General features: G+C 34.6%; 1 protein-coding gene across 1 annotated transcript in view; it reads left to right on the forward strand.

Annotated features, from left to right (window-relative positions):
- Positions 1-24,485, forward strand: part of TRIP11 (thyroid hormone receptor interactor 11) — a 31,582-nt gene extending 7,097 nt beyond the window's left edge. Inside the window, exons 6-21 of the mRNA XM_032187627.1 lie at positions 496-661; positions 1,401-1,766; positions 2,375-2,415; positions 2,888-2,983; positions 3,444-3,650; positions 4,528-7,557; positions 10,124-10,264; positions 10,483-10,676; positions 12,188-12,351; positions 12,681-12,784; positions 13,120-13,219; positions 18,110-18,191; positions 18,945-19,059; positions 19,612-19,734; positions 20,388-20,535; positions 22,573-24,485. Of these exons, the coding sequence (XP_032043518.1) occupies positions 496-661; positions 1,401-1,766; positions 2,375-2,415; positions 2,888-2,983; positions 3,444-3,650; positions 4,528-7,557; positions 10,124-10,264; positions 10,483-10,676; positions 12,188-12,351; positions 12,681-12,784; positions 13,120-13,219; positions 18,110-18,191; positions 18,945-19,059; positions 19,612-19,734; positions 20,388-20,535; positions 22,573-22,781 (5,286 nt within the window). The 3' untranslated portion in view covers positions 22,782-24,485. The remainder of the gene's footprint in view (positions 1-495; positions 662-1,400; positions 1,767-2,374; positions 2,416-2,887; positions 2,984-3,443; positions 3,651-4,527; positions 7,558-10,123; positions 10,265-10,482; positions 10,677-12,187; positions 12,352-12,680; positions 12,785-13,119; positions 13,220-18,109; positions 18,192-18,944; positions 19,060-19,611; positions 19,735-20,387; positions 20,536-22,572) is intronic.

The following is a 24,485-nucleotide window of genomic DNA, read 5'->3' on the forward strand; positions in this document are numbered from 1 at the left end:
AGTGAGGGTGTTTATATAATTTCATGTATATAGTATCTAAGATTAAAAGAAAGCCATTAGCATTTATGAGGGCAAATCGCTTTTACAAGATATTGATTACTTGAGACTGAATTTTAGATACACCAAGTAGTTTTTCCTCCCTTTTCATAAACACCTGGTTCTTCTTTCATTGAAGATGCAAAAAACAAATCTTCAAGTCTTCCATGAAAGTTATTAGAAATGTCCTGCTGTATCCACTTCTTATACTGTAATCTTTATGCTATCCTTTTTTAATATTTGCCATTGTGTAGTTGTCTAGTGCATACTGTTTGCAAAAATATATTTTTAAACAAATGACTTTTTAAATGTTTAGAAAAAAACTTGGCCTTTTCTATGAGAAATCTCTTAATAAATCTTTTGATTTTACTAGGGAAAACTTCTGTTTCTTTTGTACTGTTTTTTTCCAGAGCTTCTGTACTGTATTTTACCATTCTGTTTCTCTAACAATATTTTTAGGAGCTTAAACAGAATTTAAGTCAAGAAATAGATGAACATCAACATGAACTTTCAGTATTGCAGGATGCACACAGACAAAAGCTAATAGAGATAACTCGTCGACATCGAGAAGAGCTGAGTGAATATGAAGAGCGAATTGAAGAACTTGAGAATCAGTTACAGCAAGGTCTTTGTTACCACATGCTTGCTTTTTGAGATTACTTTCTGGTTTAATATGCAGTGAATTTTGGTTAAAGTATCAAATATGTATGTAGTAGCAGTGTAGTAAATATTAAGTTGATTATGTTTAGAAATTTGCATTTCAACTTCAGTTCAGTCTTATACTTAAGGTGACACATGTCCTGGTATCTTTAATTCAATGTGGTTGGGTTGAATGCCTGAATTTTTTGGAGAAGTACCATCTGCCAGTTGGGTTACTAGATGAAAAGCTTGAAGGTTGCCATAAGGACCACATGTATGTCTGTGGCGTGATTAGACTGTAGAAGTTGTTCTTACAAAGAGCCTTTGTTATATCTTGAAGGTACTTCATATTCTCCAAAAAGTTAGGTCAGTTGGGGGTCTCTTCTGTATTAATTTTAGAAAACTGACAGATTCAATGTCTTAATAAGTTAGTGTCTTTAATCTTACCTGCGCTTTCTGGTTAAGTATATGTTAATTAAATCTTGAACTATGTGTCTTGCAACACCTTTTAAAACCATTTTGAACAAAGGAGTTTGTAAGTACTTGAAGAGCTGTTTATCAGATCATTCACATACATGATAACTGCTTCAAATGTTAGTTCTATTTATGTTAGTTGTCTGTTGATGATGATCATGTCTTTGTTTGGTACTATAGGAGTGTAATTAACTTTGCTTAAAAGTTGCTAGTGGGTTAGTATTGCAAACCTGATCTCTCTTGCTTTTTAGATGGTGTAAGCACTGATGCTGTGGATAGCTCTAAAACTGGTGAACAGAAAAAGAGTGCTCAGAATCTAGAAGGAGGAAAAGTAGAAGACTTGCAAATTGTAAAAGACCTAGAGGATGAAATAAGAAGATTAAATCAGAAATTATCTTCCGCCAAAGAAGAAAACAAAATTCTTTTGAAAGATCAAGAATTGTTAAAGGTAGAAAAAATACAAATAACCCAGGAATATGAAAGTCTAAAATCTGACTATACTATACTTCAAAGTTCTGTCACAAAGCAAGATGCTCTCTTGAAAGAACAGGAGAAGAAGTTCCAATCCAAGACAACACTACCAGAAGATGTCGTCAGACTACAGCAAGCACTGTTAGGTACAAAGATGATGTGGGTTTATTTTGTTGTTTGTGTTTTTAATATATCTTCACATATTTCCAACTTTAATGCTCAGAATTTGTTTCAAGGATTTGGAATTGAGTAAGTGAATATGTACCTTTAAAAGCTGCTGCTTTAAATAAAGGTTGTCCACTGAGATAAGGGCAAGCAGAAAAGAGAGCCTAATTAGGATTAGCATGATTCACGTGGGGGTTTCTGTTTCCAGTAGTAATCATGTATGCCAGATGATAGTCTAATGTTACTGGTCTTTAAAGAAATACTGTAGGTTATCTGTTTTAGAGTCATGTCTTCATGTAGAAAATCTTTGGTACCACAGTGTAGCACTTAGGCAAAACTTTAAGTTGGCATAAGTGGATTCAGTTGTGTAAGTAATGCCTTGCTTCACTTTGTTGATTGATGCTGCATTTGAATCTTTTACAGCACTGTTTCTTAAAAAAAAAAAAATACAATCTTGTCACAAAATGCTGTGAAACTATTCTCTTTTGAGCAGTAGAGTTCTGCTGGGACAAGGTAGGAGGATGTTTTGGGTTGTGTTGTTATTGTTTAGAAAGTAGTAAAACTATATTATTTCTGTCTTCCTTTATAGAAGCAGAAAAGGAAATAGCAAGACTTTCAAGTTTAAATCAGGTAAAGTAATTTCTAAATTAAGAAGCCAAAACGGTTCATAACAGTAGTAACTGATAGAAAACATGTTCTTGGCAGTATATGTTTTTGGAGCATTCACACTTATTTATAATCTTGTAATGGAGGCAATGGTTTTAAATTAATTTTATAATTGCATGTGGAAATCAGAAGCAATAGAAACTCCACAGCATATTCTGTTGAAGAAAACTAGTAAAGTTGCACCTATCACATTGTTATGTAGGCTGCTGTATCATATTTTTCAAGTATTAATTGTAAGTTAACTTCCCTTTGAATTATTAGATGGATAATATTTTAGTGTAAAACTGTGTTCATATCATAGAGGTATTTATTCATCCATGGTCCTTCACTGATAAATATTTATTAGTAAAGACTAGTTAGAGGTTGTGTTTTTTTAAATGCTCTGGATCTTTACCTGGAGTATTCCACTATTTAAACACTCCTTCTATTTTTATAGGCCGACAGTTTCACTCATATGGGGAAAGATATGCAGGCATTTACACCAGATCTACAGGTTCTTAAAGAAGAAAACATCAAACTTAAAAAAGAAATGGTATGTATCCTAGATTTTCTGGACAGTGTTGTTTAGCTATTTCATGCTGTATAGAAAAAATATTAAAATATTCAAACACCTTTTTGGCATGTAGTACTGTTTTACTTTTCATTTAAATGTTGTTAATATTAAATTGATTGTTGTAGTTGGATGAACACGCCAGTCAAGCGTAACATCTTAGTGTACAGCTATTTTAAGTTTCTCCACTTTTAATATTGCATAACTTTTTTATTGCACAGAAACATGAGTAAACTTTTGAGGAATTATCAAATGCGCTCAGTGTGGATACCAGTTATCCGGTACCTGGGATATTACTTGTGGAGACCTAGAGATCCTAACATAAAAATGCATGCTTTGTTTTTACCGTTGAGGAAAAAAAAAGAAACCTTTTTGAATCTAAACAGTTTACAAATTTTGTCAAGACAAAGGCTAATACTTAATACTTTTCATTTGACCTAAGGAGGGACTTGAGAAGGAACTGCTACATGCACAACATGAAAATAAGAATATTCTTTCTACATATTCTGAGGATCAGAATTCAGAGATAAATCAGTTAAGGCAAGATTTGGAAAGGAAAGAACATGAATTAAATGAAAGTATTGCTGAAAGAGAAACATTAGTAGCAGAATTGGAAGAACTAGACAAGCAGAATCAAGAAGCTACTCAGGTAATAAACATTAAAATTACCTACTGAATTTGGAAAATAGATACTTTTGCGTGTGTTTGTTTTTTAAGCTGATCTTCACACATAGATAAATGAACCTCTGGCAAAAAAAAAAGTCAGGATCAGTGTTTCACCGTTTCTACCATATTGATGTGAAGTTCTGAAGTGCAAGAAACCCACTTGTTATGGACAAATCTGGCATATCCAGAATGGGTATTAGTTTCCGGAGTCTGGTTAAATACCACTTAATTTTTCTTTGCATGTGCAGAAAAGGCCACAGATTACATGTAAACAGAATGAAATACCTTTTTGTGACTGTCCTGATATATTTGACCTTTAAATATATAGTAGCAAAACATGTTTTTCCAGTATCAGTTTACTTTATAGAATTGAACACATAAAATATTTTTCTATGAGATAAATCCCAGCAAGTATGTTAATACATAGTTAAGTGAGAAATTGAAAATTGGCTATACAGATATATACTCAGTTGTGGTTTTTTGTTTGTTTTGTTTTGTTTCTCACTTAAAACCTTCCTGTTTTTATGTAATGGGTGTTTACTGAATACCAGTTTTAACTTCTGTGAAAAGTTCTGTCTCTTAGTTCTCTTTGAGTTCCTTGGTTTAGATAGTTAGGGTTCTTCTGGGGGGAGATGGTGTTTTTGTTTTCAGCAAAAGGCAATCTATTTCTTCTATATTTGTTTTTAATTTATTTAGTATTGACTACTTGATACTACTTGCCAACTTAGTGTTTTGTTAGTTTTTTTTTAAGTAGGAAACATTGTTTCCAGGCAAATTTTTATTGCTCAGTTGATAAAAACAAAATACATAAGTCTACTGGTTCTCCTTTCCTAATAAATTCTTGTTTGTGTTCATTTCAGCGTGTGATTACACTGAAAGAGCAGCTGTCAAAACAAAACACACAAGCTGATAGTATCACCAAACAGCTGCAAATTGACATAGATTTTGAAAGAAAGAAAGTAGCAAAACTGGAAATGGAGAAGATGGAAACTATTAAGGAGTTAGATAGTCAGAAAGAAAAACTAAGCCAATGTTCATATGCACTTAATGATTTGCATATAAGTAAACAGCAGCTTCAAAATACTATTAAAGATCTTCAGGAACAATTAAAGAAGTCCCAGGACTGTAACTTGCATAACAAAAAAGAAATTAAAGAATTGCAGCAGAGACTAAAAGAAAGAGAGGAGGAGCTTTCTGTATCCTTGAGCAAGTTAACAGAAAAAAGTAACCAGGAAGCTAACTACAGTTGTCAAGATCTGATTCTGAAAGAAAGAGAAGTAGAAATTTCAAAACTACAGAATAGCATTTTAGAAAATAAACAAATAAATGAAGACTTGGAGAAATCTCTATCTGATCTCAAAATAGAAAATGGAAAGCTATTAACAGCCTTTGAAGAAATAAAACAGCAATTAAATGATGCCATTTCTGAGAAGAATAAAGTTTACTTAGAAAAAGACACCGTTGTGGAGGCCTTGAAAATGGAAAAAAAACATTTGGAAACTGAATTAAACCAGACTGAAAAGCGTCTTTTTGAGCAAGCACAGAAGTATGAGCAAACTATTCAGGAATTATCGAATGCACGTAGTATGGACACCACTGCATTGCAGCTTGAACACGAACGCCTAGTTAAACTGAATCAAGAGAAAGACTTTAAGATTGCAGAATTCAAAAGGAACATGGAGCAGATGGAAAGTGACCATCAAGAAACAAAAGAGATGTTGACTACTAGCTTAGGAGGGCAAAAGCAGTTGACAGAACTCATAAAAGAAAAAGAGGAATTTATTGAAAAATTTAAAAATCAAGCCTTGCAGGTAAGGCAGGAACTTGAGGAATATAAGAAAGCTTCAAAAAAGCAGGATGTCTTAAAACAAAATTTAGAAGAAAAAGACAAAAGTCTTGCCATCATGAAGGAAGAAAATAATCATTTGAAAGAAGAAATTGAACGTCTTAAGGATCAACAAAGTAGATCTACACCTATGGTTGAGCCTAAAACTCTAGATATTATTATTGAACTTGAAAGTGAGGTAACGCAGTTAAAAGTGATAAAGAATAATCTTGAAGAAGAAATAGAAGTTCTTAAAAAAACAATAGAAGATCAGAATCAGAAAACAGTGCAACTTCAGCAGTCTTTGCAAGAGCAAAGAAAGCAAATAGATGAGTCTAAAGTTCAGTGTGAACAAATGAATGTCACACATGAAAGACTTTCTTTAGCGAAGGATGAGGAAATTAAAAATTTACAGAAGACAATTGAGCAAATTAAGACTCAGTTGCACAAAGAGAGACAGGTTATTCAGACTGATTCCTCTGATCTTTTTCAGGTAACGAAAGTTCAGACACTTAATGGAGAAAATGGAAATGAAAAACACGACTTATCTAAAGCTGAAATTGAAAGACTAGTAAAAGGTATCAAAGAAAGGGAGATGGAGATTAAGCTTCTAAATGAAAAGAATGTTTCTCTGAGTCAACAAATTGATCAGTTGTCTAAAGATGAAGTCGGCAAACTTACTCGGATCATCCAAGAGAAAGACTTAGAAATACAGGCCCTCAATGCTAGAGTTTCCTCAGCTTCCTATCGGCAGGATGTTCTTTGCCTTCAGCAGCAGCTGCAAGCTTATGTCATGGAAAGAGAGCAAGTATTAGCAGTTCTAAGTGAAAAGACAAGAGAGAACAGTCAGTTAAAAACAGAGTATCATAAGATCATGGATATGGTGGCTGCTAAAGAAGCGGCTTTGGTAAGGTTGCAAGAAGAGAATCAAAAGTTATCTAATAGATTTGAAAATAGCAGCCAAGACATGTTTAGAGAAACTATTCAGAATTTATCCCGTATCATTCGAGAAAAAGATATTGAAATAGATGCTCTAAGTCAAAAATGCCAAACCTTATTGACTGTCTTGCAGACGTCCAGTACAGGTACTGACAGTGGTCCAGGAGGTGTTAACAGTAACCAGTTTGAGGAACTTCTACAAGAACGTGACAAACTAAAACAGCAAGTAAAGAAGATGGAAGAATGGAAGCAACAGGTAATAACCACGGTTCAGAACATGCAACATGAGTCAGCTCACCTACAAGAAGAGCTACACAAACTTCAAGCACAGATTTCAGTTGAAAGCGATAGTAATTCAAAATTGCAGGTAGATTATAATGGATTGATTCAGAGTTACGAACAGAATGAGAAAAAGCTGAAAAGTTTTAGTCAGGAATTAGCGCAAGTTCAACACACCATAGGACAGCTTCATAACACCAAGGATCTTCTCCTGGGTAAACTTGATTTGGTAACACCATCTGTAGCAATGGCTTCCATCATTTCACAGCCTCCGGTCATTCAAAGCAGTGCTCCTGAAGTGCTCAGTGATGAAACTAAACTCCTTCAAAAGGAATTGGAACAGCTGAAAAAAAAGTTGCAAGAAAAAGATTCAACTATTAGGACTCTTCAGGAAAACAATCAACGATTATCAGATTCTGTGGCTACAGCATCAGAGGCTGAAAGAAAGAGTCAAGAGGGGACTGATTCAGAGATGAGGCAGATCAAAGAAAAGCATGATGTCTTACAGAAATCACTTAGAGAAAAAGACATACTGATTAAATCTAAAAGCGATCAGCTACTTTCTGTGAGTGAAAATCTTAGTAACAAAGAAAATGAAAATGAACTTTTAAAGCAAGCGGTGACTAACCTTAAAGAAAGAAATCTAATTTTAGAAATGGATATTCGAAAACTGAAAGAAGAAAATGAAAAAATAGTTGCAAGTTGTAGGGAAAAGGAAACAGAATTCCGAGCACTTCAGGAGACTAATATGCAATTTTCAATGATGCTGAAGGAGAAAGAGTTTGAGTCCCACTCAATGAAGGAAAAAGCTCTCACTTTTGAGAAGTTGTTGAAAGAAAAAGAACAGGTATGTGTGTTCACATTCGTTATCTTGAAATTAGTCACTTGGTAGTGTGTTTTCATGTATATGTAGACATGAAGTATTTGCCTTAAATCTGTTTGTGGCTTCTTACTGCTTTGCATTGCAACAAAAATCCTTCCCCACAAAGTTAAGAAATGAAAAATCAACAGGTGAGTGGCTTGCAGTTGTATCTGTTAATTTTGTATTCATAACCCATGTTCTTCATTCATTTGAAAAATTCTCATTTACTGAACAGCTGCTCAATATTTTGGCTTTTGCCTGTTGTTCATTAAGTGTACTACGTTGTTTTTACTGTATGTTGCTCAAACTTGCAGAGGTGGCAAAGACTAATTTCTCAATGTGTTTTCTTCAAGTGTCTTTCCGATTTGGTCGCTTCACAGCATCACTATGAGATGAATGGGTTCACACGTCATCTTTTATAGCTGGAAAAGCTTTGGTAAAAAAAAAAAAAAAAAAAAAAAAAAGATAAAAACATTGGACAAACTAAATTAATGTTTTCTCTTCCCAATTTAATATATGGAAAAGTAGGTACATTTTTTTGAAGTGTGTTCAGAGAAAAGTTGCAGTGGCTTATGAATTACTGTGTAAGTAATGTGAGAAAGAATCTTTTTTTAAAGGAGCCAAAGAATTACGTGGCATTGTTGATACTCGGGTCAACAGCATGTTGTAAGAACTGCTACTGCTGGCATTAAGGAAGCAATATGTGAATCACCATCCTTTTTGAAACACAGGAGTTAAGTACAATGCAACAGAAAACATTTATCAAAACTACAGGAAAAGAACAGAACTCCAGGATATCGATATTTTTTATTTGCTTTGTAGTCTCTGAAACTTAATCTGTCCTAGTGGGCAGTCTTTTCTGGTAATTATTTCCAAATATGTCATCTTTCTTCCACTGTGCTTTTTCTTTTCAGGTCCCCATTCTTTTCATCCTGGTGGCTTCAGTTTCCATTATTCAGTCTTTTCTCAGAAATGTTCCCCTGTCATGTGTTTCTTCTCCTTGCTGCATTTAACATCCTTTTTTATTTTCCAAAATTCTGAGCATTGCTGGTTATCAGAGAGTGATGTTTATGCAAACCATTACAATATAACCTGGCATTCATTTTATCTCCACTATATAACAGAAAATTTCACATCTCTTAAAAGCATTTTCAAACTACCAAATAAATGTGCAGTGTAATATATCCAGGAATTTATCATCTGTAAGTCCCAACTTTGATATATGCGAAAAAATAGGATTTTTTTTTTTTTTTTTTTTAAGTAGTAAGATAAATGTTTAGCTCTGTTTGTTCCTAGTGGTTGTTTCCCCATCCTATTCTGAATAAATACTATGGAATTAAAAATAGAATCTTTAAGGTATCAAATTACAGTTACATTACTTTTTAAAAAAAAAAAAAAAAAAAAAAGCTTTGAATTATCATTGGGACTAATGTTAATCAGTTGTGCCAATAAGAAATATACACCTTCTTACCTTTTTTTATTTTATTTTTTTTTAATTATTCTAACTCCAGTAGCTGCTGCTCCTGGAAGCCTGCAGTGTCTGGTTAGGTTCTCTGTGTGTTGCATGTCTTTGCCCTGCAGACCTCTTCACTCACTGACATCTTGGGCTTTCAGTTTCGTAAGCGTGGAACAATTGTCTGGACTTCTTTTTTCTTCACAAATCAGAGTTCTTTTTGCAAACTCTGTGTTCACCGTGGAGAACTATGAAAAATAGTGTTCAAATGTATTTTGTATGGGTGTCAGAAGATAACAGCATAAACAGCAAATTTGTGTGCAGGTTTGCAGCTCTAATGAAAACAAAAAAACCCTGTATTCAGTTTCATTTATAAATAATTGAAGCTTATAAGTATTAATGGTGAAGGAAAAGATTGGTTTACTTTTTACCAACATAATCAATAAAAATACCTGCTCTCAAAATAATATATGAGATGAATGGTAAAAAGGATGCTGGAAAGTTTCAAGTAACTGCAGATGCATCCATTTATTTAGGCTGTGTATGTGAGTTGGAGGTAACAGACATATTTCTTCATGTGCTTATCCTTTATGTAAAGTTGTAACAAATCACTTACAATGAGAAATAATATTCATTGAAATATGACAGTTGAAAATGTGGTGGATGTTGCTGCGATTCTTTGAAGGCTGATCTCTAGAACTGAAGTCACCTTATGGCTTAGTTTTAAGGATTACTTCATGTGTTTAGTCATCTTAACTTCAGGCCAGTTGACATGCCGAGGCAGGTGCTTCATATGTCCATGTCCTAATAAGCAGGTACCACAGAGAAAACATTCCACCCATAGCAGAAAACCTGAAAGTTTGAAGTATACTTGTGACTGTAGTGCCTTTTAGGAATAAATTTTAGTTTGTTTGGTAATGTGTGAGGGAAATCACACTCAGGGAAAATACTCTTCTGGAGTTTTTTTCTGTGCTATAGGGCCATAGGTGTCTTGCACTTCTCCTTGTTACATTAGTATTTTCTTTCCATTCTTCTGGGCAAATAATACATCTCTTTCAGTAAGACTGCTGTGTTTGAAATCCTCTGTGTCTTCGACAGGGCAAGACGGGGGAATTGAATCAACTGCTAAATGAAGTTAAATCAATGCAAGAAAAGGCTGTTACTTTTCAACAAGAGAGAGACCAAGTTATGGTAGCACTCAAACAGAAGCAAATGGAGAGCAGTGCCCTGCAGAGTGAGGTATACCACCAAGTAACTTACAACTGTAAGAAATAAAAAAAATAAAAAATAAAAATAAATTGCATCGTATAATATTTTCTGCATTATTTTTGTTAGCAGTAACTTGTGAAAAATGTTTGAAATCAATATGCAGGCAATATGCTTCAAAGGATGTTTTGTTTGCTTGCATTATTTATGAAAACTGATAGTACAAGCAACTTAAGGTATGTTCTACACAGATACAGCATTTGCGTGAGAAAGAGCAGCGCCTAAATCAGGAACTGGAGAGGTTACGGAATCACCTTCTGGAAATGGAGGACTCCTACACGCGGGAAGTGTTAGCTGCGGAAGACAGGGAGGCCAAGCTAAGAAAAAAAGTTGCAGTTTTGGAAGAAAAACTTGTGTCCTCATCTACTGCAGTGGAGAATGCCAGGTGATCTTTTCATTTATCCAGCAGTGGCACTGTGAATTTTACAGTTTTCTGGAGTGATACTGATAGCTTTATTTTATTGAATTAGCATTCTAGAGCATGCTAGCCAACTGAGAAAACAAAAATATATGAATTCCTGTTATTCTAAATCAGGAAAGTAATTTGAAATTTCCTTGGCAACTGTTATGAACCAAGAAGTTATTTATAATTTTTGAAGCAACTTTAGAAATCTCAGATCTTTGACAGTGCTTAGAACTAGAAACAAAAAAAAACAACAAAAATCTGTCAACCCATCAGTTGAACATAATTGAATAATTGAATATGTCAGAGCATAAAAGATTAACTTAATTGCCTTCAATGTCGAGGCTTTATTCACTTTGAAAGTGCATTTGAAAGTGTTTTATACACTTGGATGCACGGGTGTGCTTGTGGTACTTTGTGCATTGCTTTTGAAAGGAGTACCCATCCTTACCTTATACATTATAGCATAGAGAGGTGTATGCTGCTGTAAACCTTCTTTAACATACATATAAAGCAAGATGCATAGATGCTCTCGTAGGTAGCATAGTTAGAAAGGCTAGAGTTAATTATGGTGTTTTTTTTTATTTACCATAATCATATTTTTCAGTTACAACAATGAAAACCCAAGTATTAAAATTACTCAATGCCTGTCTTGACTCTAATGTAGGCTTGTCGGTTACTTTGAGCAAGATTACTTTTTTACTTTAGTGCAGTTGTCCAAATGAACAAGTATTTCAATCAAATATATCTACGTAGCTGGAGTCTTTCCTACTTCTGAAGTGCTCAAAATGAGCTCTGCTCAACATTCTCAGCAAAGAGATTTCTGAGCTGAGCAGACTGTTGTGGAAAATGTGGAAAATTGTGAAGAAAGTTGAAGAGCTGGGAGAAGGCTCCGTAAAAACTGGCAGAATGTTTCTTAATTCTTCACCAAAACTTGAAAAATGTCTTTCAAGAAGTGTAGCCCATTTCTTACCTAGTATGCACTGTTAAGAAAGACTGAAATGGGAATAAATCAAGTTCATAATAATTCTGCATAATGGGAAGTTTAATGAATATTCGGTGGTGGTCAGGATGGATATATTGAGGTCTGGGAGACTTGCTTTAGAAGTAATATTTGATAGAAAGAACTTGATACATGCAGTAAATGAATCAGGCAAGGTGTGTATGTGGTTTCTTGTTTGTTTTTTGTTGTTAAACATACTTTTCCAAAAATGGATTAAAAGATTATTTTTGTCTTTTTCTAATGCACTTCAAACAGAAGTTTGTTCTTATTTTTGGATTGCCAAAATTTTATTTCCAGGCATATTTAAAATGTGTTGCTAGGGTTTTAGTTGTTTGTTTGTTACTTTGGTTTTGAGAGGAATTTGGGGAAAAATGTTTTCATTTTTATAATTTTTAGTGAAAATTAAAGGTAGATTAATTTTTGATGTGTTTTAATTTTTATCTGTGATGACGTCCTTCATTATCTCAGTAAATAATTTGTTTTCATTAAGTCATCAAGCTAGCCTGCAGGTCGAATCTTTGCAAGAGCAATTAAACTTGGTTTCCAAGCAGAGAGATGAAACTGTGCTACAGCTCACCATCTCACAGGACCAAGTGAAACAGTATGCGTTGTCACTGGCCAACCTGCAGATGGTGCTAGAGCAATTCCAACAGGGTAAGTTTTGTCAAGAAGTACCAAAGACTGCAACACGCATTTTTCAGCTGGGATAGTTACTATATTTTGGTACTTTTAAAAGCATATAGTTACTTGGTTTTCAATTTGGTAGTTTAAATTTCAGAAGCTTTTGTCTTTTAAAAAACTTCATTAAAATTCTGGCCCTGTGAAAACCAATGGTCAGTATCCTATATATGAAACTAGAATTCCACCTCTACTTTGTGAAAACCAGACGTGATAATGCTAAGGTTTTGCAGTTGTGTATCCCCCAAAATAAAGATACTTATTATGAACTGAGATTTTTTTTTTTTTTTATTTTAACCCATTAGAAGAAAAAGCCATGTATTCAGCAGAGTTAGAAAAACACCAAAAACAGACTGAAGAATGGAAAAAAAAAGCTGAGAACTTAGAAGAAAAAGTTGTATCACTGCAGGTGGGTTGAATAATTAAGTTGAATACAAATTTAATGCAAATTTTGACTTTTTTTGAGCTATTGTGTTAAGTGTTACTGTTTCAGAGTATACAGTGTTACATAGTTATTTTGTCTTCTCTGGTTGAGGGGTTGGAAACAGGATGAGACTGAAAGAAGGGCCAGCAAGGTAGCATATCTCTGAATATCCTATTTCTGAGGGTGTTTACAGTTCAATTATTCTAGAGTACAAGTGATTGAAGCCTTTGTGTCTGTTGTGTTTGATGTATGTTGTATCGGAATAATCGTGATAGTGAACTCATGCTTCTCTCTCTGTCCTTTTCTTACCTTCTCTTCAGGAAAGTTTAGGAGAGGCAAATGCTGCACTGGATGCAGCATCAAGGCTTACTGAGCAACTTGATGTTAAAGAGGAGCAGATTGAAGAGCTTAAGAAAGAAGGTAACTTTTTTTTTCTCTGCTTAAAATATTCCAAGTAGCTGGGGAGTCAATATACATGTAGTGTTCTTAGAAGTTTACCAAAATGTCCTTTATGAGGGAAGAGAGTAATTCTGTGCCACCTTTTGAGTATTCACTCAGTTTATAAAACAATTTTAAAAAAGGTGTTTTCCTTCTGTTAGTGATCTCTCTCAAGAGAAGGCTTTCTAGTTTTCTTCTCTTTAGACACCAAAGCCCTTGATTTAGTTCAGTGTCTCTGTAAAAAGTTTGTGAAATATGAAATGCTGTCACATTTTCCAAAATAATTACCATATTTCACATAGAGGGAGTTACTTTGAGGCAGAGAGAAATTGTATGCTGTTGAGATGCAGAGAGAGCAGCTCTTGCACAGGTATGAGACTGACTGAAGAGATTACATGGAAGGCCTTGGACTCATCTTTAGATTGTATTTTTAGATCTCATTTCAAATAAGCTTCCTAACTGCTCATGTTTAGAAAGATGCTTTCATACTCTTCTAAGATTAAGTACTCTGACATTTGATGAGCTTCATTACTTTGGATGTGAAGACAAAGCTTAGCCAGACAGTAAAGAACTCTGCCAGGAGAAACAGTTTTGAAAAGGAAGAATATTTACAGTGAGGGTGGTCAAACAACGGGATAGGTTGCTCAGAGAGGTGTGTCCATCCATGGAGATACTCAAAACCCACTTGTACACAATCCAGGACAATCTACTCTCTCTGACTGCTTAAGTAGAGGGGCTGGACTTAGTAACCTGAAGAAGTCCCTTCCAACATAAATTATTCTGTGGCTTTGTGATTCTGTGAATGAAAGGGAAAAAGAAAATGATGAAATCACTTAAACATAAAATCCATGATAGATACATAGTCTTCTCTTTTATAAACACCTCTAGTGTTAAAGCTGTATAGAGAAGCCTAAAAAGGCAGAACAACCTATTAGTAAAAACTGATACCATTTCAACATATTTCTGTTTTATGGCCTTAAACTTTATTCTAATCAAAAAAGTTAAGGGTAATTTCTGTACAGTGTATTTGAATACCAAACATCCGTAAGATCTATAAGCTCAGACTCAACTGGAGATGATATAATAGGTATACAAATAACATAGCTGTTTTTTCTTACTGCATTAATTGTAGTTTTCATGACAAAGGAGTTGTAGCATTTGGTAAAGCAGGACTTAAAACTAATAATTTTGCTGGATTTCTGTACATAAATCTCAGCCCTGCTCTGTAATTCTGTCTGGAATATCTCCTTGAACCAAGAATGAAAGTTACCTCTGTCTAGTTCCATGATAGTTCTGATATGGGTGAACTTACTAACAGTACCAACTGTCGAGGGAGTATTAAGCTCTTTCTTTATTGTTTTCCTTCTAGTTTCTTTGTTTATTGCATTTTCCTACTCCATTTTCCTAGCTGAATCCTACTTTCTCTTTTCTTCTCTTTCTGTGGGTCGTTGCAATTTGCTGTTACTGCAGCATCCTCTGTTAGGGTAGGGTCCAGCTGTCACTTGTATACATGTGATTAATCTGAAGCCAGAGGAAGACTTCTGATTGCTCTCTGTAGGGGGCTCTCAAATGGGAGTTTGAAGGGCAGAGGCTTGCTCACTTGCAGGTCACTTAACAGCTTTTACCTTCATATTTTTCCCTCTATGTCTGTAGGAAATATGGGGGTAAAATCGTTTAATTAAGGCTTGCTGTGGGAAGGTGCTTGTAAAGTCATCTCTGATGGATGTAGTGGTAACTCTTTGTTCTGCCCCTATTCAACTAATTGATACTCATTTTTTCTTGAAATATATTTCGTTTTCTTAAAGGAGACTTGTTTGTGGTCTTGTAATTAGTGTAAAAAGTCATTTGAAAGCCGTTGCAATTTCACCAAGAACTCTATATAAAGTTACCACTCTTATGCTACACAATTGAAAGGGCGTTTACTTAAATGTTGTTGTGTGTAAGTAAAGTTCAGCATCCCAGTGGGCGTCATAGCAGTGATCTGAGTTCACATGTGAATTTTACAGCTTTAATTAAATTTCAAGCTGCTGCATGAATCATGTACCAAATCAGTAGATTTATTTTTAATTGACTGATCTTTATATCTCTGTCTTGCTAAAGACATCACAGTAGAAGTCTTAGAAGTTTTCAAATACCCTGGATTGAAAATAATTCTGACATAGGCAAATAAGGCACCATTAAATGGGTAGCTCAACCCTACTGGTTAATTTAGATAGCTAAACTAAATTAAAGCAGGGGGGTAACAAGTTAATGGGTTTGAACTGCGAGAGAAAATTGGGTCTCAGTATTCTATCAAACCATGCTGTATTGGCAAGCAATTTACTTGTTTAAAAATGTGAAACAGGGTTGTTGTATAAAGGAAACAGCACTTTAATGTTGTTGTAGAATAAATCATAATTTTTATTGAAACAGAGACCACTCCATTTTCTGTATTTACACAAGAAAACATATAGTGTCTTATTGAAAATTGGCCAAATGCATTCCCAGACAGAGTTTTGTTGGCCAAATCTTTTGAAGGATTTCTTTATGGATTTTTTTGGCAGGAGAAGTGATTTTAATGGAAAAGTATAAGATGTACCAGATGCAGTTTTCTAGATTGCCATAAATGGTTAACAAATTATTGGAGACTGCTGTAAATGTCTGGTTTACAGCAGCCCGTGCTCAATTTTGGCTCAAGTCTTTTTTGTTATTCAGTCTCTTCACATACAGAAAGTATGTGTTTAAGTCCTTTTCAACTGTAAGATGCTGTTTTAGAAGGAAATATTCCATTTAAAAACTATTTAATTTAGAGTTGTGTAATCGCTGTGGGTGAATGTAGCCATGTAACTGTCCTTAAAAGACAGTCCTCTTCGATTTAAAAAAAAAAAAAAAATCAGGAAAAAAATATAGAAAAGTCTTAGAATTAACATTTCACTTAAATTATTAATTGCTTTTTTTAAAAAATAATTTTGTAGATTTAATTGGGGGAAAAAAAAAAAAAACAAAACACTTGCTCTGTAAAGCAGTAGCAACATCATGAGATTTATTTAAACCTTTTTTTCAGATGCCATTTCTCTGAGTTTTTTTTGTGCTGGTGCCATGTTGTTAAGTTACTGGTATTAGTAGTTTAACTCTTACTCCTTTGAATTCTGTGGAGACCCAAATAACTCAAACTCCATGTATGTTCCTGCAACTGCTGTTATTCCATAAACATATTGGAACTTTTTTAATTCAAATTTTGGGGACCTGCTTAACCACATTACAAAGTAGCATAATTTTAAGTAACATTCCCAGCATGGCACTTGTTTGTTCTACTCTTTATAGAAGTCATGTTTGTGAAGTAAAGAGTTTGTTTACATTTCTGGAGTATTTGAATAGGACAATTAGTTTCTATCCATTTCACAGCCTAGTTCTTTGTGTATATACCAAAACTCCATTCAGGTTCTCATGGAGTTACTAGTGTTGAGAACCATGTTGTGTCAGCATAGCTATGGCATGCATTTATTGAAGATTGAATGTCACGTGGAAATGAGAGTGGAATGTTTCTCATGCATCCCAGGTGATCTGAAACTTATAAAAATTCCTAAAAGTCACCTTTCATCTTCCCTTGTCTCCACATTCTCTCAAGAAAAATAGAATTCTTTTAAATAGCTATAAGGTATCCACTCATTTCTACAAAGGTGTTGAGGCTTTTTAGAAATCAACTATAAGGCAGATGCAATAAAAGTATACTTTTTCAATGAAGCACTTTTAATCCACGTGAACACAAGAGGTTTTGAAATAGTAGGAAGATTAAGTCATTCAGCGGCTTTTCCATAGGGTTTGAAAACATCTGAAGGATTCAGCATTATGAAGGGAGGGGAGAAAGCTCATACAACTGCAGCTTATACAAGTTTGTCTTCACATTGAGGGTCCTTATTATGTTGTTTGGCTTGTGTATGTTATTAAGACTTGTGCTTTTATTAGGAAAAAGTAACTTCAAAGATACCATCTTGCAGAACCAGAGTTTGCTGAAAAAAATATTTTTGCTGTTTTGAAGCTTATCTTCAAAAAATTCTTTGTACCTTGTAACTATCTGTTTTCTTGTCTGTGGGCATTTTGTTATGAGTGTCCTTAAATCCTGTGTTAGGGAATAGTTTTTTTCCTATCAGCTTTCACTCTGTGCTTCTGCGTAAGTTTGTGTAGACCTGAATGTCAGATATTTTTATCCAGTTTCTAAAGTAGCCAGATTTTACAAAGACAAAACTTTGGGTCTTGTATCCTCAGAGTCAGGATGTTGTAGAATGCTTCCAGTAAGTAAAACCTTTAGGAGAATCTCTTTCTTCATTACTTTTTGAGTTTAGTGGGAGGTCAGGGGAAGCCTGAGTTATTGACAGAGAATTATCAGGGTAATCAGGTGTATCCTATATTTAAGCTATCATATAGTCTGTGTTAGTGAAATTATAGAGAAATTGTAGAGAAATTTGTGCTAAGGAATAATTGGACAAGAGGGAATGTATTTGAGGTTAAGTACTGAGATCCAAAGACCCAATAACAACATACGATTTATAATCAGGTTATAAAAAGGATTAAGGATTGCCACCATAGAATATACACTTTTACCAAGAACATCTTCCCAGTTCTGTGTGATATAGGTGGAACAGAGCAGCTCATCAGACCTTATGTGGTTGATTTCTATTCTGGATGTTTCTGTACTGTAGCTTTGAGTATTGTTCTGGAAATTCTAGCTTATGAATTCAGGTAATAATCACTTACTGAGTTGACACTTTTTTAAGAAATCATGTTGATGCTGCCTAAAAATATATGTGTTAGCATATCTTGATAAGTGTGTATTGTAACAATACATTTTGAAGCAGTCTGTAAATTTATTTGCTTTGACCTAATATTTTATAGGAGAGATCAGAAAAGAAATGTTAGAAGATGTACAAAATAAACTAATGAATCTCATCAACAGCACAGAAGGAAAAGTGGACAAGTAAGTCTCATATTACTGTAGATTTCTGTTACTGCGCGTGATGTGCAGATAATGTAACAGCTGTAAGAGTGGTGCAGAACTGAGCTTCTGTATGTAAGCTTGTAATGTGCTTTCGTTATCTTTACATTTTTCAATTGCTTGGTGATTGTGAATAGTAATCTTGATTATTAAAACCAAAGTGTATAAATTTATATTATTGATGTGTTTAAGTAGAATTACACTTCAATAGCATGAGCTCTGAAAACGGAGAGTTCTAGTGAACATCTGTTACAATGCAACCAAGGTGTGAATGGCATCACCTGGATGCTGTGCAATTTGATCTCTCAGTCTTTTTGTTCTTTCCCTGTGTTAGATCTGAACCTAGGATAGGCAAATAAGTTCCCCTGCTCCCTTCTTAGGTCTTATTTTGGGTCTGTACATAAGTATCTGCTTAAAGGTTCTGAGTCAAGATTTGAGAAACTATATTTTCCTGCATTGTGTCTCTTGCATCAAAGCCTGGTAATGTACAACTCATTTTCACCTTACTGCCTTAGAGTATTTCTACTTTTGTCCAAATTGCAGCTCTTTGTTTTAAAAAGTGTTTTAACTTGGAGAGCAGAGAAATCTGTGAGGTTCCCTTTTAGTTCTTTGTACTGGCTTGTTTATTTGGGTTATTGTAAATCAGGTAAAAGTAAGGAAACACTGATGCATTTATTCCTCTTATCAGCTGCTACTTCAGAGCAGGCAGTGTAACAAGCTTCCTTTGTTTTGCAGGCTCCTGATGAGAAATCTCTTTGTTGGACATTTTCATACTCCAAAAAATAAACGTCCTGAAGTGTTAAGGTTAATGGGAAGTATCTTGGGAATAAAAAAGGAAGAACTTGATCAGGTAATGCTTCCTGAAAATTAGGCTTCCTTCATTTGCAGTATGCTTACCTGAAAATAGAATGACTTGCTACTAAACTAAATGTGACTGTCCTGGTACTTCCTGGGGTGAAGTGTGTTTTGTTTGTTTAATGTGGGACACACTGTTCTTAATGGAATCTCATGATAACTGTATTTAATATGGATTTTGTCTTCCCGAGGAACACTAATGCAGAAAGGAAAGGATTTAACTTTATGGTGTTGCACATAATAGCTGTAATATGTTGGTTAAAGAAAAATAAGACAGTTTTATATGTACCACTAGGTATTGTGAAGAATATGGCTTTTATATTTTTACACAAAGAGTTAGGATTTTAGACTGCCATTTTTCAGGAGGGAGAGAATGAGGTTTTGATAATAATTGAAGTTTTTATTTATCTGTAGGATTCTGTGGGATTCCCACATCATTTGTAGTGGATAAACATAAAATGAGAACAGTTTTTGCAGTTTTTTATCTGCTGCTTTATTTTTTGTTTCCTAACTTTTTTTTTTTTTTTTTTTTTTTTACACCTTCTAGTTACTATCTGAAGAACAAAGAGGAGTTACAAGATGGGTGACTGGCTGGCTTGGTGGAGGAACTGGGTCAAAGAGTGTCCCTAATACACCTTTAAGGCCAACTCATCAGAATGTTTTTAATAGTGTAAGAATCAATCATGTACTCTCTGTGTTTGAGTAAAGAACTGGAGCAGTTGTGTATTAGTACTGAAGTTTGGTTCCTAAGTATATTGAGCTTAATGTACTGATCCTACTGTACCTTGAAGAAAATTGCACAGTCATAAGCGTTGAGCTAATACAAAACTCTGATTACTGTTCCGCTGGCTCCTGGGATCAATGACTTCTTCCAGTATGGACTATATGCTATAGTATCATATTTTGACGACAATGTTCCCATTTGTCCTTTAAATTTCACTTTTTTTTTTAATTCAAGACATTTTGTCAAACGAAAGCATTGTTGGAGGAGTGATTTGCTTGAGTGTGGACACAGGAAGTACTTGTGATGTCTGTAGCATCATAGGTTTCTTGAAACAATTGACTTAAATCAATAATGGAACCATGGTGGAAGTGTATGTGTTATCTTTAGAGTGTATGAATTTCACATAAATGCCATTCACTGAGACAACAAAAACTTTGTATTTTGAAAATAATTTACGTTGTCCCTCACTAAGTAGTACTTTAAATACCAGTACAGAGTTCTTTGGAGCCTGCTGACAGCTTTTGTTTTTTTTAATGTATTTATTTTTAACTTAAGTTCTGTTGAAAAGCATGTAAAATATAACTTGTACCATCTTGTAGTCTTTTTCAGAATTGTTTGTGAAATTCCTTGAAACAGAATCTTGCCCAAGCCTTCCTCCACCCAAGCTCTCTGTTCATGATATAAAACCTTTAGGAGCAGCAGGAACTGGTAAAGCTGGCAGTGTTCCATCCAGCAGTCAGATACAAGGTACGATCTAAAGAAATATTGAAACTTTACACAGATATAAATAACTAACCATAGAGTTTTTGAGAGGACTTAAATGTTTCCATGATTCCTCATCTGTGAAGTATGATTTTTATTTTTTTTTTCCATTGTGCCTTCCCCCACAATGTTCTACTCTCTCTCTTCTTTCTCTCTATTTTTTTCCTGCACTGGCCACCCTCTCTCTTCACACCATACCCCATTTCCTAAAATGAACACTGGAAGGATCAAATTCCCTTTGATACGGAAAGCTTTAACAGCACCTTTTAAAGCTAAACAGACAACTTCATATGGTGTAGTGGTGAACCCAGCCCTGATTTTCAGCATCCCTGTTGATCAGCTTGGGTCTCACTGAGTGAAAAATGCAAGTAATACCAGCCTTGTAGTGCCTCTCGCATATGTAGAACCTGGTCACTCAGAGAGAACTGAAGTAAAATCAGCTAAGTACCTGGCGTGATTTGAAATCTTTGTAAGCTGTGCATGAGTCCTTGACTTCAATTTTTCTGAGGCTGAGAGCAGTTATGTTTTTATTTTGCATGGTAAAATTTATAGTTTTTGGCTCTCATTCTGATTCTATAAGGAACTGTGTACTTTATATAAGTAATATAGGATTGAAATAATCAGTTGAAATGGACCAGGTTGTGCTGAATTTTTCACGTGCATTCTGGACTTTAATACAGTCCTGCTGATTTGCAGAAGCTTTTTTTGCTTGAACCTTGTAACAGCTGTACTCATGGGGGAGAGTGAATGATGCATGACATGTATCCCCAAACCTATATGTAATATATATTACATATATATATGATATATATGTAATATATATGTATTTTCAAAGCATATATATATATGCTCTGAAAATACATTTTATTTCACATAAAGTAGTTGGATGTTACAAAGTATAAACATCTACTTTGAAATACCGATTTATCTCTGAAAGCAGTGTTTACTTTTCTAATAAACCAAAATTTAATTTAATTTTCTTTTTACTCTTCTTGCTTGTAGTTTAAGAGTACAATTGGTAAAGTATGCTTTTAAGCTATAGAAGTACTTGTAATTTACCTATATGAGCCAAACCTTCTGGCTTGTTGATGTGTTTTAAGTTTTTTGGTTCCTGGAAATAAACCATATGGTAGTGGTTTTAAGTATCTACACACAAACACATTTATGAGAGTTATGATGTTTATATGATTGTAGATCTCTTAAAACAAAAAATCTGAATAAAGTCACTCATCCAACTATTCATTGTGACAAGGGAATTTCAGTTCAATTTCTGCTGTATGTCTGATGTAGGAATCTTGAGAACAGGTTACATCTGGAAGATAGGATTTTGATGGGGGAAGGTGAGAAGGGGCAAGTTGATTGTTAGATTAAAATCATTTAGGAACAAAGATAATAAAAGTGACATTTTGACAAATAGATAACAAAGATATGTCAAGACTCACATGTGACTTAGCCCTTGTAATGATAGATTAAGTTCTTGCTTCAACCTGACCCTGGGGCAGCTTCCCCTGTACACATGGAGTGGGGAACCAACCTGCATGTTGTGTTGTAGTGCACGTACAAGGGCCCTTATGTCTTGGCATAGTGCTGGAGCCAATGTGACAGATACTCCGTGTCTGGTTTTGCATGAGTGAAGGGAACCCCTCTGCACAGGGTGTTTGTGTTCCATTTCACAGAGCAAGTGTCTTGGTTTTCTTTTGCATAGCATGAGGTGCTGCAAAATTTCAGCTGCCAACAAGCACAGGTCCTGGAAGTGCCTTGGTGTAACTGGTGACCTGAAGTGTAGATGTAGGGAATGGTGAGCAAAAGAAGCCATGGCAGATGTGATTCAAGGTGAGAAAAGAGAGAGAGAAATAAGTATATGAGAGCATCTGCAGTGCACAGAAAGAAGATAAGATTTTCATGTTTGCAAAACTAATATGCAGTTGTAAAATTTGTTTCATGGCAAGTGCTCTGAAATTGGGTAGGGTTATTAAAACTTTCTAATGAAGTGATGGCTTTTTTGTTTGTTTTACATTTCAGATTCTGCAGTCTCAGGAATCAGCAGAAGGCCAGATGCAAATCCATTTCTAGCACCTCGATCTGCAGCAGTGCCTCTCATAACTCCTGCTACTAGTTCTGGACACCTGCTTATGAAACCTATCTCTGATGCCTTGCCTACTTTTACGCCACTGCCAGTGTCCCCTGATGCCAGTGCTGGTGCTGTACTGAAAGACCTCCTGAAACAATAGATGATTTTGAATCAATACGATGATAGCACTTTAAGGAAAATGAGAACACTATGCTGTATATAATTTACCACAGTGAGGCCTTCTGTAAAAAGTCATATAGTTGTTTGCAATTGTCTTGTTTTTCTTTCTTTTAATTACAAACTAACCAGTGCTTTGGAAATTGAAGGAGCTGCGTTCTTGGTAGCAGGTATTCATTTTGAGTAGGGGTTAGATTTTGTTGCTAGACTGTCACAAGATAAATTGAAGGATTTTTAACCCTTAGTTACACTCTGAGTCATTTCAGTTACCTGTATATAGAAAGCATTACTTTTTGGGTGTTGAGATCCATTTTTCCATTAAAATAATCTGCCATTGGCAGTGGACCTTCAAGAACCAGAATTAAAAATGAATAAATAAAAACGCCTAGCCAAAACTCATCTTATTTGAGGTGCTGAATGAATCATACGAACTCCAAACAGTGAGGCAGTGAATATATGGGAATGTGGTTACTGAGTAACTGCAGTTCCCCCCCAAGCTACACAATTTCTTATACTAAGTTACATTAAGATATGTATCTCTTACTTACAATATTGATCATGTTTGGGGGCATTTAAGGCATATTAATCTGTGCACAAAGATTAGAGGTTTTTTCCCCAAGCCTAACAACTGCTTTCAGTAGTCAAACTCATCAGCACCAAGGAGTTAACTGTGGAGGTGAGTGCTTCATTTCTAGTGGTGTCTGTGTGATGAAGAGTGGATAATATAGCAAAAGATAGATTCATATATATAAAGATACTGTACTCTAATGCTCTAAGATGTATATTTGACAGACTTTTTATCTTGCTGGAATTTGTAGATTCAAATACAGGCTTAAAGCTTGAAGATATGTATAAAATTTAAAGGGAAGAACATGCTTACTTATCCCAAATGTGTAAATAGGTCTTTGTAAGACCAAGGCCAAAGTCAATTATTCTGTAAATTTTGCTGTGATAACTTGTACACATTGTTGGCAGGTAAAGGATGAAGTTGCATACTAAAGGATACAAATCATCTTGCAAAAGTAGTGAATCTGAGGTAAAATATCTTCATTTTAAAATGTGTAATTTCTAAACCTTTTTATATGCCATTCCATGTTTAGTCAGTGTTAAAAGATAACTGTTGTGCAAGTTCTATATTAGAACTGTCAACCTTCTCATCTTCATTGAGATCCTGGATTAAATTGTTGTAAGACTTGTATTTAAATAAAATTAATCACTGAAACTTGTACAGAATCAACCAAAATAATGCAAGAAATCTGCATTTATTTATATAAAGGTCAAATAGTGAATTTCTTTTGTTGCCTTGAAATCTAGTGAAGTTTGTTTTAATTACTGTATTTACCTTGAGAACTGCTTGAGTTCCTTTTCTCCAGTGTGTCAAAGCTTCATTGAAGATTTATGCAACCCTGGAAAAGTAGATTGACCATATTGAATTTTTATTTAAAAGTTTTTGCTGCCTTGTAGACAAGGTAATAAATTTGGCAGTTTGACTTCTGATAGAATAGCAGCAACAAGTAGTGTACCAAAGTATATTCTACATTATGTAATAAATGTAATGAGAATTTAAAATTGTGTCTGCTGGGAACATTTCTGTATGGTACTTCAAATGTACATCTTCATTTAAACTATTGGACTGGAATGGGTAAACTCTTTTTCTATAACAAATATAAAGAAAATTGAAATCGGA

The sequence above is a fragment of the Aythya fuligula genome, chromosome 5 (assembly GCF_009819795.1).
Source record: "Aythya fuligula isolate bAytFul2 chromosome 5, bAytFul2.pri, whole genome shotgun sequence".
In the NCBI taxonomy this organism is placed as follows: Eukaryota; Metazoa; Chordata; class Aves; order Anseriformes; family Anatidae; genus Aythya; species Aythya fuligula.